This window comes from Peromyscus leucopus, chromosome 20, assembly GCF_004664715.2.
Source record: "Peromyscus leucopus breed LL Stock chromosome 20, UCI_PerLeu_2.1, whole genome shotgun sequence".
Classification (NCBI taxonomy): domain Eukaryota; kingdom Metazoa; phylum Chordata; class Mammalia; order Rodentia; family Cricetidae; genus Peromyscus; species Peromyscus leucopus.
In genome coordinates, this window is record NC_051080.1 from 36,237,023 (window position 1) to 36,253,043 (window position 16,021).

The 16,021-nt window shown below is 52.6% G+C and overlaps 1 protein-coding gene across 2 annotated transcripts in view; it reads right to left on the minus strand.

Annotated features, from left to right (window-relative positions):
• Positions 1–16,021, minus strand: part of Tmem184b (transmembrane protein 184B) — a 43,099-nt gene that overhangs the window by 14,174 nt on the left and 12,904 nt on the right. The window contains exons 2-3 of one of the 2 annotated variants that reach the window (XM_028871140.2): positions 5,118–5,384; positions 3,640–3,805 (exon numbers count right to left, since the gene is read on the minus strand). In XM_028871140.2, coding sequence (XP_028726973.1) covers positions 3,640–3,805; positions 5,118–5,312 — 361 coding nt within the window. In that variant the 5' untranslated portion in view covers positions 5,313–5,384. Of the gene's footprint in view, positions 1–3,639; positions 3,806–5,117; positions 5,385–16,021 lie in introns of those variants that run through there. The other variant, XM_037197664.1, reaches the window with a different exon arrangement.

Here is a 16,021-nt window from a genome sequence, read left to right on the forward strand (position 1 = left end):
ACACTTCAGCCCACAGCTAAGAGGAGTGTTCACGTTTCAGAAAGCCGTGAAGGCCTCTGGATGAAGTGAGCGGGACCTGGACACAAAGATTAGGTAGGTTGTGGCTAGTGGTGGGGTGGTTCTGGCTTGCTTTAACTCTGTTATATTCTTTATATTCATGTTAAGCAAAACCTGGGTAGTTTTAAAACCCAACCTTGCTGAATCCTGATGTGAATATCTCTTTCCAAGTTGCTAACTAAATAATAAAATTTAAATTTTATTATTTAGTTAGCAAAAGGAAAAGTATCAAAGACACAAACAAGAAAAGGTCTCAGGTCCTGACCTGACCTGCAGCGTTCAAGCCTGCCAGGTCTCCCAACACGGTGACTATTAGTCTATCTTCTGTGAGATTCCAGAACTTGGAGGTTGAAAACAAGACCATTTTTTTTTTCCTTCTTGGTTTTTCAAGACAGGCTTTCTCTGTGTAGTTTTGGTACCTGTTCTGGATCTCACTCTGTAGACCAGGCTGGACTCGAACTCACAGAGATCCGCCTGGCTCTGCCTCCCGAGTGCTGGGATTAAAGGTGTGCACTGCCACCGCTTGGCCTGAAAACAAGATCTTAAAAGCTAGGAAGAATATGCAAGCACCTAGGCAGGATCAGAATCCAACAGACTTCCCAGAAGCAGTACCGAGCTGAAGCCGTGAGAGGTGGCCTGCAGGACCCAACCCCGAGGTGTGTTCCCTTCCCGGGATGTCAATCACAGAGCAATCAATAAGGACACTTTGGACTTCACACCAGCACCCTATGCACCTGCTTTTTCAGGAGGCTGGTGGAGGATGTGCCCTGATCCACAGAAAGAAGAAACCACAAACCAAGGAGAAATGGGGACAGGTGGCCCACGCAGCACAGGAGAAGCCGACGCTGTCCAAGGACAGTGAATGACAGAGCCTGGGTGACAGGTGAGCAGAGGAGGCCTCACAAGCAAGCTCTGCAGACTCCAGAGAAATGTGGACAAAGAAAAGCCAGTAGTGACAGAGTCGCACATCGCCACCTTGGGGAGAGCAGGGCTGGTTATTAAAAACCCAACTGTAGCATCCAGGAATAAATGAATGCTAAGCACAGAAAACTAGACAACTCCCAAATTAAAACAAGTAGCTAGTAGCTGTGGCAAACCCCAGACTTCCCATGTAAAGGACAGGGAGGACCAGGCCAAGGCACAGCTACAATCCAGCCTTTACTCCCAGCACTCTGGAATGGAGGGGAGGGGGAGCAAACACACAGAGCAAGTCACACAACCAACGAGAGCAAAGAGAAGAAGGGGAGTGGGGGCAGCGCAAGGCTCCACTTTGGACAATATTTAAACACACAGAACGCAAACACTAGAAAAAACCGTAGTCCGGTCTCCCTGGTAAGGGGAAGAAAGAGAAGTGTTTATGAGTGTGTGTGTGTGTGTGTGTGTGTGTGTGTGTGTGTGTGTGCGCACGCGCTTTTTAATTTGGTCACGAAGCAAAAGAAACCTGAAGAAGGGCCAGGTGGGAGTGAAGGCCAGGCTGCCGGCTCAAGACACTAAAGCCAGTGACCTCAGGCGGCCTCAGCTCCAGGTGCTTGTGCTGTTTGTGACTCCCTGGGAGATGAGAGGCCAGAGACAATAGTGTTGCTAGGAGATGAGTGGCAGACTTCCTGAGCCAACCTTGCCACAGGCCCGGAGGCTGGTTGGGGTAGGTGGGAGAAACAAAGAGGCCTCTGAAGTGGGGGTGCCACCCACCATCTGCTGCTACTTTGGGGTGTCGAGTAAGGACAGACTGGCAGCTCCCCCGTGTCCCCACCATTTGCTAGATGTCCCATCTTCAGGGCCAAACCAAGGAGAAAGCCTACATGTGCCCCTCGACTACACAGGACACACAGACACAAACACACACAGAGACACACGCACAGTCAAGAATAACCTTTGGCTTCTAAGAGAACCCGGTGAGCAGACGCTGTACCACTTGAGGCTGGCACCTGCAGAGAGGGGGATGCCCAGCTCCTCCCTTCCCAGTCAGAGGTTTCCCTGGGGGATTTTCTGCGCTCAGGAACATCAAGCACAGTGCAGCACTGAGCGGGGCCCCCATCTGCCTCTACATTCTCTCTTGGAAGGAATTTATGAGAGCATGCATGAGCCAGGAGAAGGGTGCCTGGGAGACGATGCAGCTGCGGAGGACTGGATAGGGCTCACAGTGCGAGTCTCTTTATTCAGAGAGGATAGCTTAAAGGAAAACCACATGCCCGGCATGTGTGCCCCCCTCCCCCACTCCTCCAACACAAGCATGCACACGGACTGGGGATGTGTTTTAGTTGGTAGAGTGCTTGCCTAGCATCTAGAAAGCCCTGAGTTCCACGCCCAGCACCACACAAAACCAGGTATGGTAGCACACACCTGTAACCCTAGCACTCGGGAGGCAGAGGCAGGAGGATCTCTGAGTTCAAGCCCAGCCTGGTCTACAGACCAAGTTCCAGGACAACCAGGGCTACACAGAGAAACCCTGTCGCAAAAGAAAAAAAAAAAAAAAGAGTTTGGAGTTGGTGCTGGAGAGATGGTTCAGCAGTTAAGAGCACTGGCTGCTCTTCCAGATCCATCCTGGCTTGATTACCAACACCACCTCCTGGCCTCTTCAGGCACTGCACATACATGGTGCACAGATCTACAGGCAGGCAAACACTCAGACACATAAAAGACAGACAAACGGACAAAGAATATAAAGTGTACACCTTTTAATTCTAGTACTCAAGAGGCATAAACAGGCAGATCTCTGTGAGTTCAAGGCCAGCCTTGTCTACACAGTAAGTTCCAGGCCAGTGAGAGCTATAAAATGAGACCCTGACACAAAAAGTTTGAGGCCAGCCTAGGCTGCATGAGATCCTGTCTCAAAGCAGGGAGCGGAGTCAGCCGCTGTCATGTGCCTGGCTGTGTTTTCATGCGGAGTGAAGCCTCCTCTCAGCAGAGGCGGACAATGTGTGGACAAGAAGGGTATGACACTGGGAAACAGACAGGATGAGGGTCAGGCCCACCCAGGGCTGGAAAATCAGACCATGCCAGCTCCCAACACCAGGAAACTACCTACTGCTCCAGCTGGGATGGAGGCTGCTGTGTCTCTGGTAGAGAGTGTGGAGGAGGCAAGAGAGATGAGGGGACATGGTGGGAGGAGCTAAGGAGCCGAGGCCCAGGAGAGGGTGCTAGTCCTTTCCTTTGAGACCCAACAGCGCACCACATGGAGACACATGGAGCTGCAGGTCCAGCTGCGCAAACCCTCTCACCCAGGGATGGACCATTACAAGTTGCTCACCAGCTAGAGAAGCCAGAACTGAGAAAAAAACGAGCTAGAGGTGGAGCTCCTGCCTCCCGGCATCTGTGACTGCGACCTGGGATCCCCCACACCAAAGCACGTCTGTAAGGGGATACTTGGCTACACGGTACGGTTACCCGTCATTAGGGATCGATGGAGCGCCAGGTGGGGAAGAGGAATCCACATTAATTTTCATGAGGTCCAGACTCCAGGGAAGAACTGAGGGACGACGCCCCCGCCCCCAGATCCTAGAGTGAGGAGGGGGAGCGCTCCCCTTGCTCCCATGGCCCCCGCTCCCCACCCTCCCTCCGGTCCTCTCCACACTGTGTCCTCACCCTCGTAGCAGTCACGGATGGTGCCGAAGTACACATAGTACTGGTCGTTGGTGAAGAAGAGGAGGCTAAGCCAGGAGTCGAAGGCGTAGATGGGCACGATGAAGAGGATGCGCACGATGTGGCGCTGCTCGTTGGGGCGGCTGTAGCAGCGCAGATGCATGTAGATCTGGGTGAAGGGCACCGCGTCAGTCAAGACCCTCCGCTACCACACCTGCCCCCCACTGTCTATCTGCCCTCTTCTCCCTGCCCCAAGGGAAGAGGGGGGCCCCTGGCCCCTGGCCCTGCCCTTCTTGTTCTATGGCCTGATATAAAGCACCCACCCTGGGACTTAGTCCTGCTCAGGAAAATGAGTTGATACAACTTCCATCCTAAGAGTCAAAGCAAAGGGATCACGTAAAGCTGGTATGAGCAGCATCCACGGGCCACCCTTCAGCTCGATGGGACTTAGGTAAGGCCATGGTGGTGCTGACGCTGTGGTCCTCAGTGTGTGTTCATCCTGCCTTCCCAAGGCCAAGTTCCCAGGGTCGCACAGCAGCAGCACTGGGTTAACTGAAGGGCTGATCAAGGGCAAATCGAGGCCATCTGGCTGTGACCCTCCTGCTGTGTCCCTTGGTAGATGCCAGAAAGGGTGGGACAGACAGGAGCTTCACCCTGGAGGACCCAGGTACACTTCCCGGCCATGTGGCCACAGTGGCGTGCTCACACCATGCCCCTGCTCCTCAATCTGTTGAACCCAGGCGGCACTGCTGTCCCCGGGGAGCCAGAGGAAGGCAGCGCAACTCTGAGAAAGCAGAGCCAAGAGCCAGCCCCAGGGCCTGGTCCCAACTCTCATGACATCACTCTTGGCCCAGCCCAGCCCTGGCTGAGGAAAAGGACAAAACATTCCCGTCTGCTGTGAGCCCATCTCTTGGACACTGATAGATCTAAAAGAGACTGAGACGCAGGACAGCTGGTGAAGGACTGCCAGGGGCCCCGAGCAGACTCAACCAGCCTACCCAGAGCATTCATCAAGACTCCTTCTTGAGCGCCCAACCTCCCCTGAGGTCACGAGTGCAGAAGACAGAAGACTTGACTTCTCTCCCTGAGCTGCCAGCCACATACATGCGATCAGCTCCTCTGCCACCCACCTCGGGTTCTCAAGTCTCTCCTTCGCAAAGACATCTCTAACACGTACAGTTCTGTGGCTTCGGCTAGACATGGGCATAGCCAATAACTACTAAGCGGAAGTAACAGTGTCACTTCTAGATCAAGGCAGACAAGTATGTGTGTGTCTCCTCACATTCCTGCAGCTCTGGTTGTCAGGGGTGCAGATAACTCCAGAGCCACAACCTGCCCTCAGCTGAGCTGGGGTGTGGAGGAGAAATCACCTAGGAAGCAGGGCATGCTCACTGCTACAGCCTGGCGTGCCTGAAGTATGCCTTGTCGGACTAGAAACCACTCGGGACCCTCATGGAGGTTCCCTCTTCACACCCAGGTACCTGGTGGCAGGTGATGAGCAGAGCTGTCCACACAAAGAAGCCGGAGATGGCCTGGGCGGCGGTGGTCATCAGGAACACGGGCTGCTCCATGGCTGTGGGACTGCCCTCGGGGGTTGCAGAGACCTGGCCAGGCGAAGCTGCTGCGGTCGTGGGTGACGCTGGGTCTGGGGCCAGCGCAGCCCCCCTCACTGTCATGGTGCTCAGGAGCAGCAGCAGCAGCAGCAGCAGGCTTCCTGAGAGAATCTCTTGGAGTGGGTGATGGGCGGCCTAGAAAAGGAATCCAGGTGAGTGCTAGTACTGGGAACACCCTTCGAGGTCCACATCACTCTGGGCCCAGCCATGCCCTACACTGCCCTTGTCCTGCCGTGTCTAGGCCAACACACAACGGCTTTAGTCAGACCAGGACCTTTGTCTGCCAAAAGTCCCCAACAGCTCCCTTCCAAGTCAGGAGACCAAAACATGGGAATGCAGTGGTCCAGAAGAGTGCCACCCCACAACTGTCAAGAACGCCTGACCCCCCTGCTCCCCTGGCAGTGCCCAAGTACTGCTGCTGCACGCTGGAACCTCATTCGGCACACACAACTGCCTCGTGGGTCCTCTTGCCACTCCCCTTTAGAGGCAAGGTCTTGCTATGTATAGCCCAGGCAGGCCTTGGGCTCACAATCCTCCTGCCTCAGGCTCCTGAGTACTGGGATTACAAATGTACCACCCTGATCTGGCAAAAACCATTTTATCGCTATAGGCTTCTATCTGAAGGACTTGGTATTTGAGTTTCCTGACTTCCCTAATGGCTAAGAGTGGTCCATCCCCTGGACCCGGCTGAGCTATCTTCGAGACTTTACAGCTCTTCCCAATTGTGTACCCTCAAACTTTGAACTACAGAACTACAGAACCCAGGACTCCACACGTGAGGCAAGTACTCTACCACTGACCTACATTGCTGCCCCTAAAAATCATCTTCTAACTCAGCATAAAAACGCTCTTTCTTGAAACCCTGCCTATACACTTTCCCAAAAGATACTCCAATCCATTTCATATGCCGCCCTTACTGTTCTCGAACACGTGGTCTGCATTTGGTCCACATGTCTACCTTCCTGCCTGCTCAGAAGCAGTACCCTATTCCTGTCTTTGAATCCCCACCACCAAACCCAGCACCCAGGCCCTTTATAATGCTCAACTTCATTACTGGCTTTCAATCCATATTCAATCCAGAGAATATGAGTAAGGTACTCCACAAACATGGAACCAGCCACAACTGAGGAAACAGACATCAAGGGACTCTCCAGTGGGAAAATGGAGGCGAGACTGGATGGCATCTCTGTGGAAGCAACACCTTCCTGGGTAGAGAGATGGAGTCCCATTTGACGTGGAGAAGCAGCCCCCATATGGCCCAGAGAAAAGATGCTGTCAGGTACCCAAGATGTCCACCAATGGAGGCCGAGGCTGGGCCAGAGACCAGAGCCACTTTCAAAGAGCAAATCTTTCCAGGATCATCCAGAATGTGTGCTTAGGAGTCTGATGCCCCAGACTCCTAAGTGATAGCATTAGGAGGTGGAGTATTTGGGGTGCTTAGGTCAGAAGGGGGGAGCCCTCACAAATGGGATTAGTACCCTCACATGAGACCCCTTGCTTTTTCTGCAACTTGAAGACAGAGTAAAAAGAGTTGCCTGTGAATCAGAAATGGGCCCCGCTGGACAGAGTGTGGTCAGTGCTTGGATCTCAACCGCCCAGCCTCTAGAACTGTGAGAAACGGGCCAGTTTCCAGCATTCTGTTACAGCGGCTGGAGAGGAGGAATCCAACTGCCCCCTCCACCACGGCTCAGAGCCCCATGAGTCTCGTCCTCTTCCGTACTGCCACCTACTGACAAGAGGCAGTACCACCCGCCATCAGCTGACCTGGAAGGCCAACTACCCCAACCACGGACTCTGGCCACGCAAGACTCACCCTGCACCAGGGCACACACAGCCCAGAGGGATAAATGGAGAGACAGTGAACAGCAGAAACACTGAGGAGCTGACATGCAGACCAGAATGCAGTGACGCCTGCAGAAGACTCTCCAGGGTCTTTGTGGGGTCCAAACAACATACGCCTGCCCTATGACCTGGCCACACCTGCCTGCTGTCCACCCACACCTCCTGCCCGGCTCCCCTCTAACCGGTCTCCACATCTGCCTGTCGGCCCCTGCAGGACACTGGCCCAGCCAAAGTCCCTCATGCTGCTGTTTTCTTTCACATAAACAATCCCTAACCCACTGCCTAAAAGACAGATCCAAGACTCAAAAACAGAGAAGGCACCTAAATTGGGAAACTCAAAAACGGAGAAGGTGTCTATATATAAAGACTGGTGGCAAGTTCTGGAAAAAAGACACTGTGTCAGCCTAATAATAGCTGCTGTGGGCATGGCTGCCAAGCTGAGAGCTAGTGCCTGAGACGCTGCTTTAGGAGGCTTTCACTGTAAATCAACGTCTTTGCCTGTCACCCCAGATTAAAAGAATAAACATGGGGGTGGGCAAAACACGAACAAACGCCCCTCAATCGCCAGCATGTCCCCCAAATACTATCTCATGTTTATTTTCTCTCTTGGCAACGTTAAAGTAAGTGACATTATCTACATCTTGGAAATAGAAAAAAGATGTGGAACTTGGCTTTCAGCCCCCTACCAAATGATTCAAAGGTTTCTAGAACATTCTCTCAGACAACAGTTAAAGCAATGCCCTCACTCATAAACATTTAGTCTCTGGTCCCCTTGAAAGGCAGGTGTAGCAGCTCCTCCACCCAGACCCAAGACCCACATGGAGGCTTCCGACATCTGCAGTCCAGTCCACAACACACTGCACTTGCAAACTGTTCCCAGTGTGTACAGAGGGCGAGGAGGGAGCAGACCCCGGGTCCCACTCTTCACACTGTGTACAGGAGAGGAGAGATACTGGGTTCCACTGTTCCATACCTAGGACAGACAGATGTTTCCCTGGGAAGGAGCACTTGCTGGCCTAGAACTAGTAACAAACAGAGCATGGCCTGGCTCAGCACTTGAGCCTTGACTGTGGCTGGGACAACTGCAGCTGGTACAGCCCCCGCTAATCCATGTGGTCTCTATGGCCCCCCTATAAATACAGTCCATGTTCCTCAAGGTAAGAGGAGACATACAGGACAATGTTCCAAATTCCAACTGCTCTAGCAGGTTGCCTTTTCCTTCTTTTCTTTCCTCTTTCCTTTCTTTCTCTTTCTTTCTTTCTCTCTCTCTCTCTCTCTCTCTCTCTCTCTCTCTCTCTCTCTCTCTCTCGGGGAGAGGTGTTCATCTGTGTGTTTTTTAAGACAGGGTTTCTCTGTGTAGCCCTGGCTGTCCTGGAACTCGCTTTATTGACCAGGCTGGCCTGGAACTCACAGAGATCCACCTGCCTCTGCCTCCCGAGTGCTGGGATTAAAGGCGTGTGCCACCACTGCCAGCTAAAAATATCCTTCCTTAATCACCTCCAAGTCTCTGATTAAGAAAGGGGAGAAAGAGTGAACGCTTTTATACTGTGAAAGATGCGCTGCAGGCGGAGAGTGTCTGCAGCACAAACCTGGGGAACTGCCAGCATCCTGGGCAGAACAGTCAAAAGCTCAACTACACATTCCAACCTGAAAAGAGACAAGAGACACGAAGAGCATTTGGCTAAGTAGATACACAGCCGGTGAGCACAACCTCAAGAGATAATGGAGAAAAAAATGAACGCCACACTGAGGTACCCCAGAACTACAAAATGAGAAACAGTGTTGGTGCCAAGGCGGGTGAGAAGGCACAGGAACCGCACCCCGAATGCACACTGGTGTGAAGACAGTGCAGAACATGCTTCGGCCATTTCTTACACAGCCCCATAACCCCAACCCTCAGGAGGCTGGGGCAGGACGATCAGTTGCGCTCAGGAGTTCACCTACCGCTGTGAGGTCAGAATCAACCGTTAACTTGACAGAACCTGGAATCCCTGGAAGATGGGAGTCTGCAGGGATTGTCTTGATTGTGTCAACTGAGGTGGGAAGGCTGACCCATGGTGGTGACACCATTCCCTAAGCAGGGCGTCCTGACCGTCTAACAGCGGAGAAGGCAAGCTGAGCACAAGCGCACACGATTGAAGATGTCGTGCTGACCAGCAGCTTCAAGGGCCTGATGCCTGGCCTCCTCACCACGGTGGACTACAACCAGGAACTGGGAGCTGGAATAAGCCCGTTCTCCCTTCAAAAGCCCGAGAACAGCCCAAATGTCCACCAACAGGTGAAGACTGAAAAAATCTCTACATCCTCATCTCAGACTACTACTCAGCATTAAAAAAGGGAAAAGTTGCTGGGTGTGGCGGCACACGCCTTTGATCCCAGCACTTGGGAGGCAGAGCCAGGCGGATCTCTGTGAGTTCAAGGCCAGCCTGGTATACAGAATAGGCTCCAAAGTCTGTCTCGAAAAACCAAAAAAAAAGGGGGGAGAGAAAGTCTGCCTGTGGTGGTGGCGGCGGCGGCGGCGGCGGCGGCACATGCCTTTAATCACAGCACTCTGAATTCAAGGCCAGCCTGGTCTACAAAGTGAGTTCCAGGACAGCCAGGGCTACACAAGACAGACTGAATTCTGTCCAGAAAAACAAGAACCCCAACACTAGGCACAAGCAGCTCTCTCTGTTGACCAGGGCTACACAAGAGACTCCTAGAACATTCAGCCTGTTACTACGGGCCCTGGTTGCCCTCCAGAGGGGGAAGTTAACGGGGAAGTTAACCTCTGCTGCTGAAGACACCACGCACCTCAGACAGGCCCAGGGGCCCGGAGTCGAGCTAACCTGAGTGCCTCCTCGGGGACTGGCGTCCATGGTACCTGTAGGCGTTAGGTAAGCTTACAGAAGAGGGAGGCGACCAACAGTCCTACCCAAGCACGAGGCCCACGAGCCTCCACAAACAGTGTGGCATCTAAGGGGGCAGTAGCAGCACAAGTACTGTGGCAGTGACCCGCGGCTCTCTAACTGAACTATGACCTGCTCAAAAAGAGAGAAGCGAGAAGTCATGCCTGGTACTGGAACCCTAGCCAAGAGGAGGAATTGTAAAAGGAGAAAGTATCAATACACACCCACCCACACAGCACTGGGCTGCCTCGAGGGCATAAGCTTAGTCAAAGGAGCCAATCTCCAAGTCAGAGACTATCTGGGTCCATTCTTGGACCCTTCTCAGTGAGACAAGGCTGTAAAGGGGGAGCTCGGGTGGGCAGGGAGCACAGGCCAGGGACAGAGAGCAGCAGTGTGTGCAGGCAGGTTTCTTCCGGCTCTGAGACAGCTGCTATCCTGACAGCGGGGATGGACCCACAATTCCACAGGAGACAAACCACACAGAACGACACGCAGACACATGCATCCCACGGCGACAATGGCGAGGAACCGAGGAATTCTCACAGCCTGGTCCCTCCTGCTGCCTGCCCCCTGCGAACTGCCTCCATGAACTACTCTGGTGTGGCTACAGCCAACAAGGCCATGGCCAACCAAGGGAGCGCTGCACCTTCTGTACAGCTCCGGACTTCCTGGGGCTCTCCATTTGTTTCAAACAGAGGGCTGGTTTTTGTATTTGCTTTTAGGTTATTTTTTCATTTTACTTCATGCGTGTGAGTATTTTGTCTGCATATGTGTTATGTCACCACATGTGTGCCTGGGACCCCCGGAGGCCACAGGACGGTGCCAGATCCTCCGGGAGTAGAGTTACCGACGGTTATAGGCCTCTGTGTGGGTGCTGGGGACTGAACCTGGGTCTTCTTCAGGTGAAACAAGTGTTCTTAACTGCTGAGCCACCTCTAGCCCCAAAAATAGATTTTAAAGTCTCCAGCATGTAGAGATGCATATTGGCCTATTATATGGGAAAAAAAAATAGCATGATGCTATATCCCACACCCATCCCCACTGCCCAAGGCTGGCCTTAAATCCTGTGTCCTGTGTTCAAGGGGTCCTCAGGACTGGGGTGAGGCTTAGTTGGTAAAGCGATCGCCTAGCATGCCTGAAGGTCTAGGTTCAGCCACCAGCACCACACAGAAATGGATGGTAGTACACGCCGGGAATCCCAGCACTTGGGAGACAGAGTTCAACACCATCCCCTGCTACTTAGCAGGTTCAAGGCCAGATTGGGCTACATGAGACTGTCTCAAAAAGGAAAAAAAAAAAATCTCCTGCCTCGGCCCCTAAAGCCTGAGCACAGCATCCAGTTTGGAAGAGAGAAAGATGGAATAAGATCATATGGAGTAACTGCTAAGACTCTGTGGGGTGGGAGAGACAGGCTTTTCAGCATGTAAGGAATTTTCCATAATGAAACACTCACTAGGCAGAACATGAAAACCTCCACAAAAGCTGAAATTGAGTGACTCTGGAAACACCTACGGGAGAAACTGTCTCCTTACCTTGCAGGAAAGCAACCTGAGTGGCCAAACCTAACAATAGGGAAACTGAGGCTGGACTCAATGCCAGGTGCTTCCATCTTAAGCACCAAAAAGAAAGAGTAAACTGCCCCACGTGTGGACACTTAGTTCTACACTGGCTGTAGGAGGTCAGCCCTCAGGCACGTGGGACACTCCTTCACAGGAAAGAGCCCTGGTTTAGAGGCCCTAGGCCGCCACCGGCAGAGGCCACAGCATGGACGGTTCTACTGGTGCAAGGCTTTGTGACCAAAGCTGTATCTCACATAGATTAAAAAAATAAGCCGGGCGGTGGTGGCGCACGCCTTTAATCCCAGCACTCGGGAGGCAGAGCCAGGTGGATCTCTGTGAGTTCAAGGCCAGCCTGGGCTACCAAGTGAGTCCCAGGAAAGGCGCAAAGCTACACAGAGAAACCCTGTCTCGAAACCAAAAAAAAAATAAAAATTAAAAATAAAAAAATAAAAGCTGTATCTCACATAGATTAAAAAATTAAAAAGTTTTCAAATCTGAAATTTTAAGATACTACGAAGTAGAATTTTCTAGCTGATTAAAAAAACTCCCAGCGAATCTTAGCTGTGTTAGAGACCTGGAAGCAAATGCCTGTCTGACGTATAAAAACACCTGACTGACAGGAAATGGAGATGTTCCAGCTAAACTCTCAATTCCTTTACACAGTCAGTGGCTGGGATGGGCTGTGAACAACCTGATCTGAGAAGAGCCCGGGGAGAAGCACTGTCCATTGCGGCATGTGGAGGGCAGGGAGCTTTGTCAGGGAAGGCAGCCCCGAAAACCGGGCATGGAAACATGGATGGTAGAGTCGGGCCTTCCAGAGATTCCTTCCTCACTGCGCTAAAGCTCACATTGCCAGAATGCACTGGCCTGGGAAGCCGGAGGGCTTGCACCCATCAGTGACACCAACTTCAAAACTCATGACATCTTCAGCTTGTCTTGTGACCTCTGTGTCGAATGGGTCTTAGAGTTACAATGGAATGGGAAGGGCGAGTTGTCTATACTACTCAGTACATCAAAACCCAAACACAGGAGGTGCATGCTCAAAAAGCCTGGTGTTTGTCCAGCTGTGCATGTGTGCTGTTTGTGTGTGCACCCATGTGCACATGTGCAGGCATGGAGGGGGGGTCAGGTACCCTCTACTGCTCTCTGCCTTATTCCTTTGGGACAGGTCCCTCAGTGAACCTGGAGCTCACTGTTTTCTGGCTAGATTGACAGCAAGTCCCAACAATCTTGCCCCACTTACGCTGGGGTAACTGGCATGCAGGCCACAGCCGGCTTTTTATATGGATGCTGGGGAACCAAACACAGGTCCTCATGGTTGAAACAGAAAGGGCTCTCTACCCACTGAACCATCCTACAGCGACATCTGGTTTTTGTTTGTTTTGTTTTGAGACAGGGTCTCACTACACAGCCTTGACTAGCCTGGATCTCAGAGATCTACCTGTTTCTGCCTCTGGAGTGCTAAGATCAGAAGCATGGCAAGTTTGGGGGTTCTGTTGCTGATAAAAGTGTGCAGGTACAGCGAGCAAAGGTCACCTGCATGGCGCATCTTCCTGCAGAGGTCTCTGTCCTTACTTCTCTAGCACAGTCCCTTAGCCCCCTTGGTCCCAGACTGCAGATCACACAGGAACTAGAGCCAAGCACTTGCTGGGTCCCTCCAGTGGCCCACCTGCCAGTGGGTACTGTCACCCATCACCCATCACTCACCTTGTGGGGGACCTGCTCCCACTTTTTCCCCTAAGGTACTCTCGAGTAGGGAGAAGTGAGAAATATTTAGATAGAAATATAGAAGGGAGAGAGACAGATAGAAACACAGGATAGCCTCGGGAGGGTCTAGGTAAAAACCCACCAGCCCCTTCTGTCTCTGCTAAAGGGCTTTTAAAGGAATGGCAAGGGGAGGGGCAAAAGACCTCCCCTTGCTAGATCAAAGAATATGGCACGGCACAGGCAAGTGTAGACCTTTCCAAACACCTGGTAACCAAGCACGTGGTCAATCCATCCCCTTATGCAGCCTTGCTGGGTAAAGCAAGCTCAGATCTCACTAGGAAACCTCTGTGGACCTCAACATCACCCGCCAGCCTGCAACTGTGAAGAGGCCAGGCCTCAAGCTGGGATGTCACCCCACCATCCACCACTCCCCCACCAGCCTGCAACTCTGACGAGGCCAGGCCTCAGGCTGGTACTTTGTCCCCGGTACTGAGTCCTGGGTGGCTGAGCTGGAATCTGTGCTGTCACCTGAGCTGGACCGAACAAGTGAGCAGGCTCTTATCTTGGGAGCAGAGCAAAGGTACGTACTGTCCTGTTGCCATGGCCTTTGAGCCAATGAGCTTAGCAAACCAGAATTATCGACACTTTTAAAAGGGTATTGGGGCTGGGGACATGCCTCGGTGGTTACAATGGTTGCTCGGCGTGCACAGCACCCTGGATTCCATCCCTAGCGTATATACTAGACATGGTGGCTCGTGTCTGTAACCCCAGAGCTAGAGGTGGAGGTGGAAGCTTAAGACTACTGTGGGCTACACAGTGAGTTTGAGGGCAGCCTGAGGTGTGTGACACTGTTTCAACACAATTAGATAGTAAGTAAGTAAGTAAATAGGTTACAGTGTTGCATGTGGTCTGACATTCACACAGGGCCTAGGCAAACCCCTAAACCTCCCGTGCACAGCATTCCCACAGCGGAAAATGGAGCTCACCCACCTGGGTACAGTCTTTTTAAAGGTTATAATTAGCCTCACATCAATTCAGGTCAGATTTTTGCTGGGAAATGAGTCTGCTGCTGAGTGAGGAGGAACATCTGTGGTTTCTGCAAGATCTAGAGCCTGCCATGGTGGAGAAGGGGCATGGCTGTGGAGCCCTGGAGCTACAAGGACTGACTTCTACGTCCACTCAGCCCTGTCAGGAGTGGGCTGTAGTCTTTGACTCCTCAGCAACCCAGGCCTCTGGCCTCCTTCCCCAGCCTCCTGTCTGAGCATCAGCAACAGAAACCCTACCACCCCACATGTGTGAGCACGTCTGAGTGTGTTTCTCCTCTGCCCTGGTCCTCATGGTCACAAGACCTCAATTCTCACCTCACCAAAAACATCACCACCACCCCTAGGCCCAGCCCACTCCAGTGGAACCTGGCTGTGCTCAGTGCAGAGGCCTACATTCCTGTCTCCCACATGCTCTACTTCTCTAGGCCCATGAGGCCAGGCATGCAGCAGGGACATGGAAAAAGGCCACTGTGTGAGCAACTGAGCAAAGGAGAGCCTGCTGTGGGCTCTGTCACCAGGGCCTCCCCACTGCTGACACTTTGCAGCTTGAGCACCCGAGTGTGCGGCTGGAGGGAGGTATGGAGAGGGCAGAGGATGGGAGCTGAGTCACACCATCTTCCAGCCTGGAAAGGCCACACCAAGGAGAGCAAAGGACTGTTACAGCCTGGCAGGGCACACGACGGTGAAGCCGTGAAGACAGATGCTTTCACCAACTGGAACACTCTGGCAAGGGGCTAGCTCCTTTTGGAGGAAGGAAGTTCCTTGATTAGGGACACTGACCACAGGTCAGCTCCTCCTGCCTTCTCCACGACAACACTGCAACCTTCTGGAGGAGGTCAAAGGTCATGTCTTAGAGCACCTGCCTTGGGGTCTAGAATGTTCTACCATTTTCACTAAAGAACTCTGTCTCGCCGGGCGGTGGTGATGCATGCCTTTAATCCCCGCACTCAGGAGGCAGAGCCAATGTGGATCTCTGTGAGTTCGAGGCCAGCCTGGGCTACAGAGCTATTCCCAGGAAAGGCGCAAAGCTACACAGAGAAATCCTGTCTCGAAAAATCAAAAAACAAAAAACAAAACAACAACAAAAAAGAACTCTGTCTCCAACTGCGTGCACATCACCACCCTCTACTCCAACTGAGTGTACATCACCACCCTCTATCACATCCACGGTGTCACATCTTTGCAGGCCCGGTCTTTTCTCTCAGTCTTTTCAACTCCGATGCTATCTGGTCACTCGACACCTGCCTTCCCAGTGAGAGGAGCTCCATGAGAGCAGGGGCTATGGAACTGAGGGCTGGCTGACAGCGAGGGTGTGGAGACTAGAAAGAACTGCCAGGCCAGGCGGTGGCGGCGCACGCCTTTAATCCCAGCACTCGGGAGGCAGAGCCAGGTGGATCTCTGTGAGTTGGAGGCCAGCCTGGGCTACCAAGTGAGTTCCAGGAAAGGCGCAAAGCTACACAGAGAAACCCTGTCTCGAAAAACCAAAAAAAAGAAAGAAAAGAAAAGAAAGGAACTGCCAAACACTGCTTTCGGGGGAGGGGTCACGGCATGGACTGTGGTGTGGAGCTAGCCTGTGTCCTCTTGATTTCTGAGCAGGCTTGTGCAAGAAGGCCTCACACAGGGGCAGTGCAAGGCAGTGTGACAGGCCACATACAGCATTCTAGACACATGTGAGATAGAGCTCGCTCATCTGGTCAGAGCACCCAGACAGAGCCCAGGGGGGGGGGGGC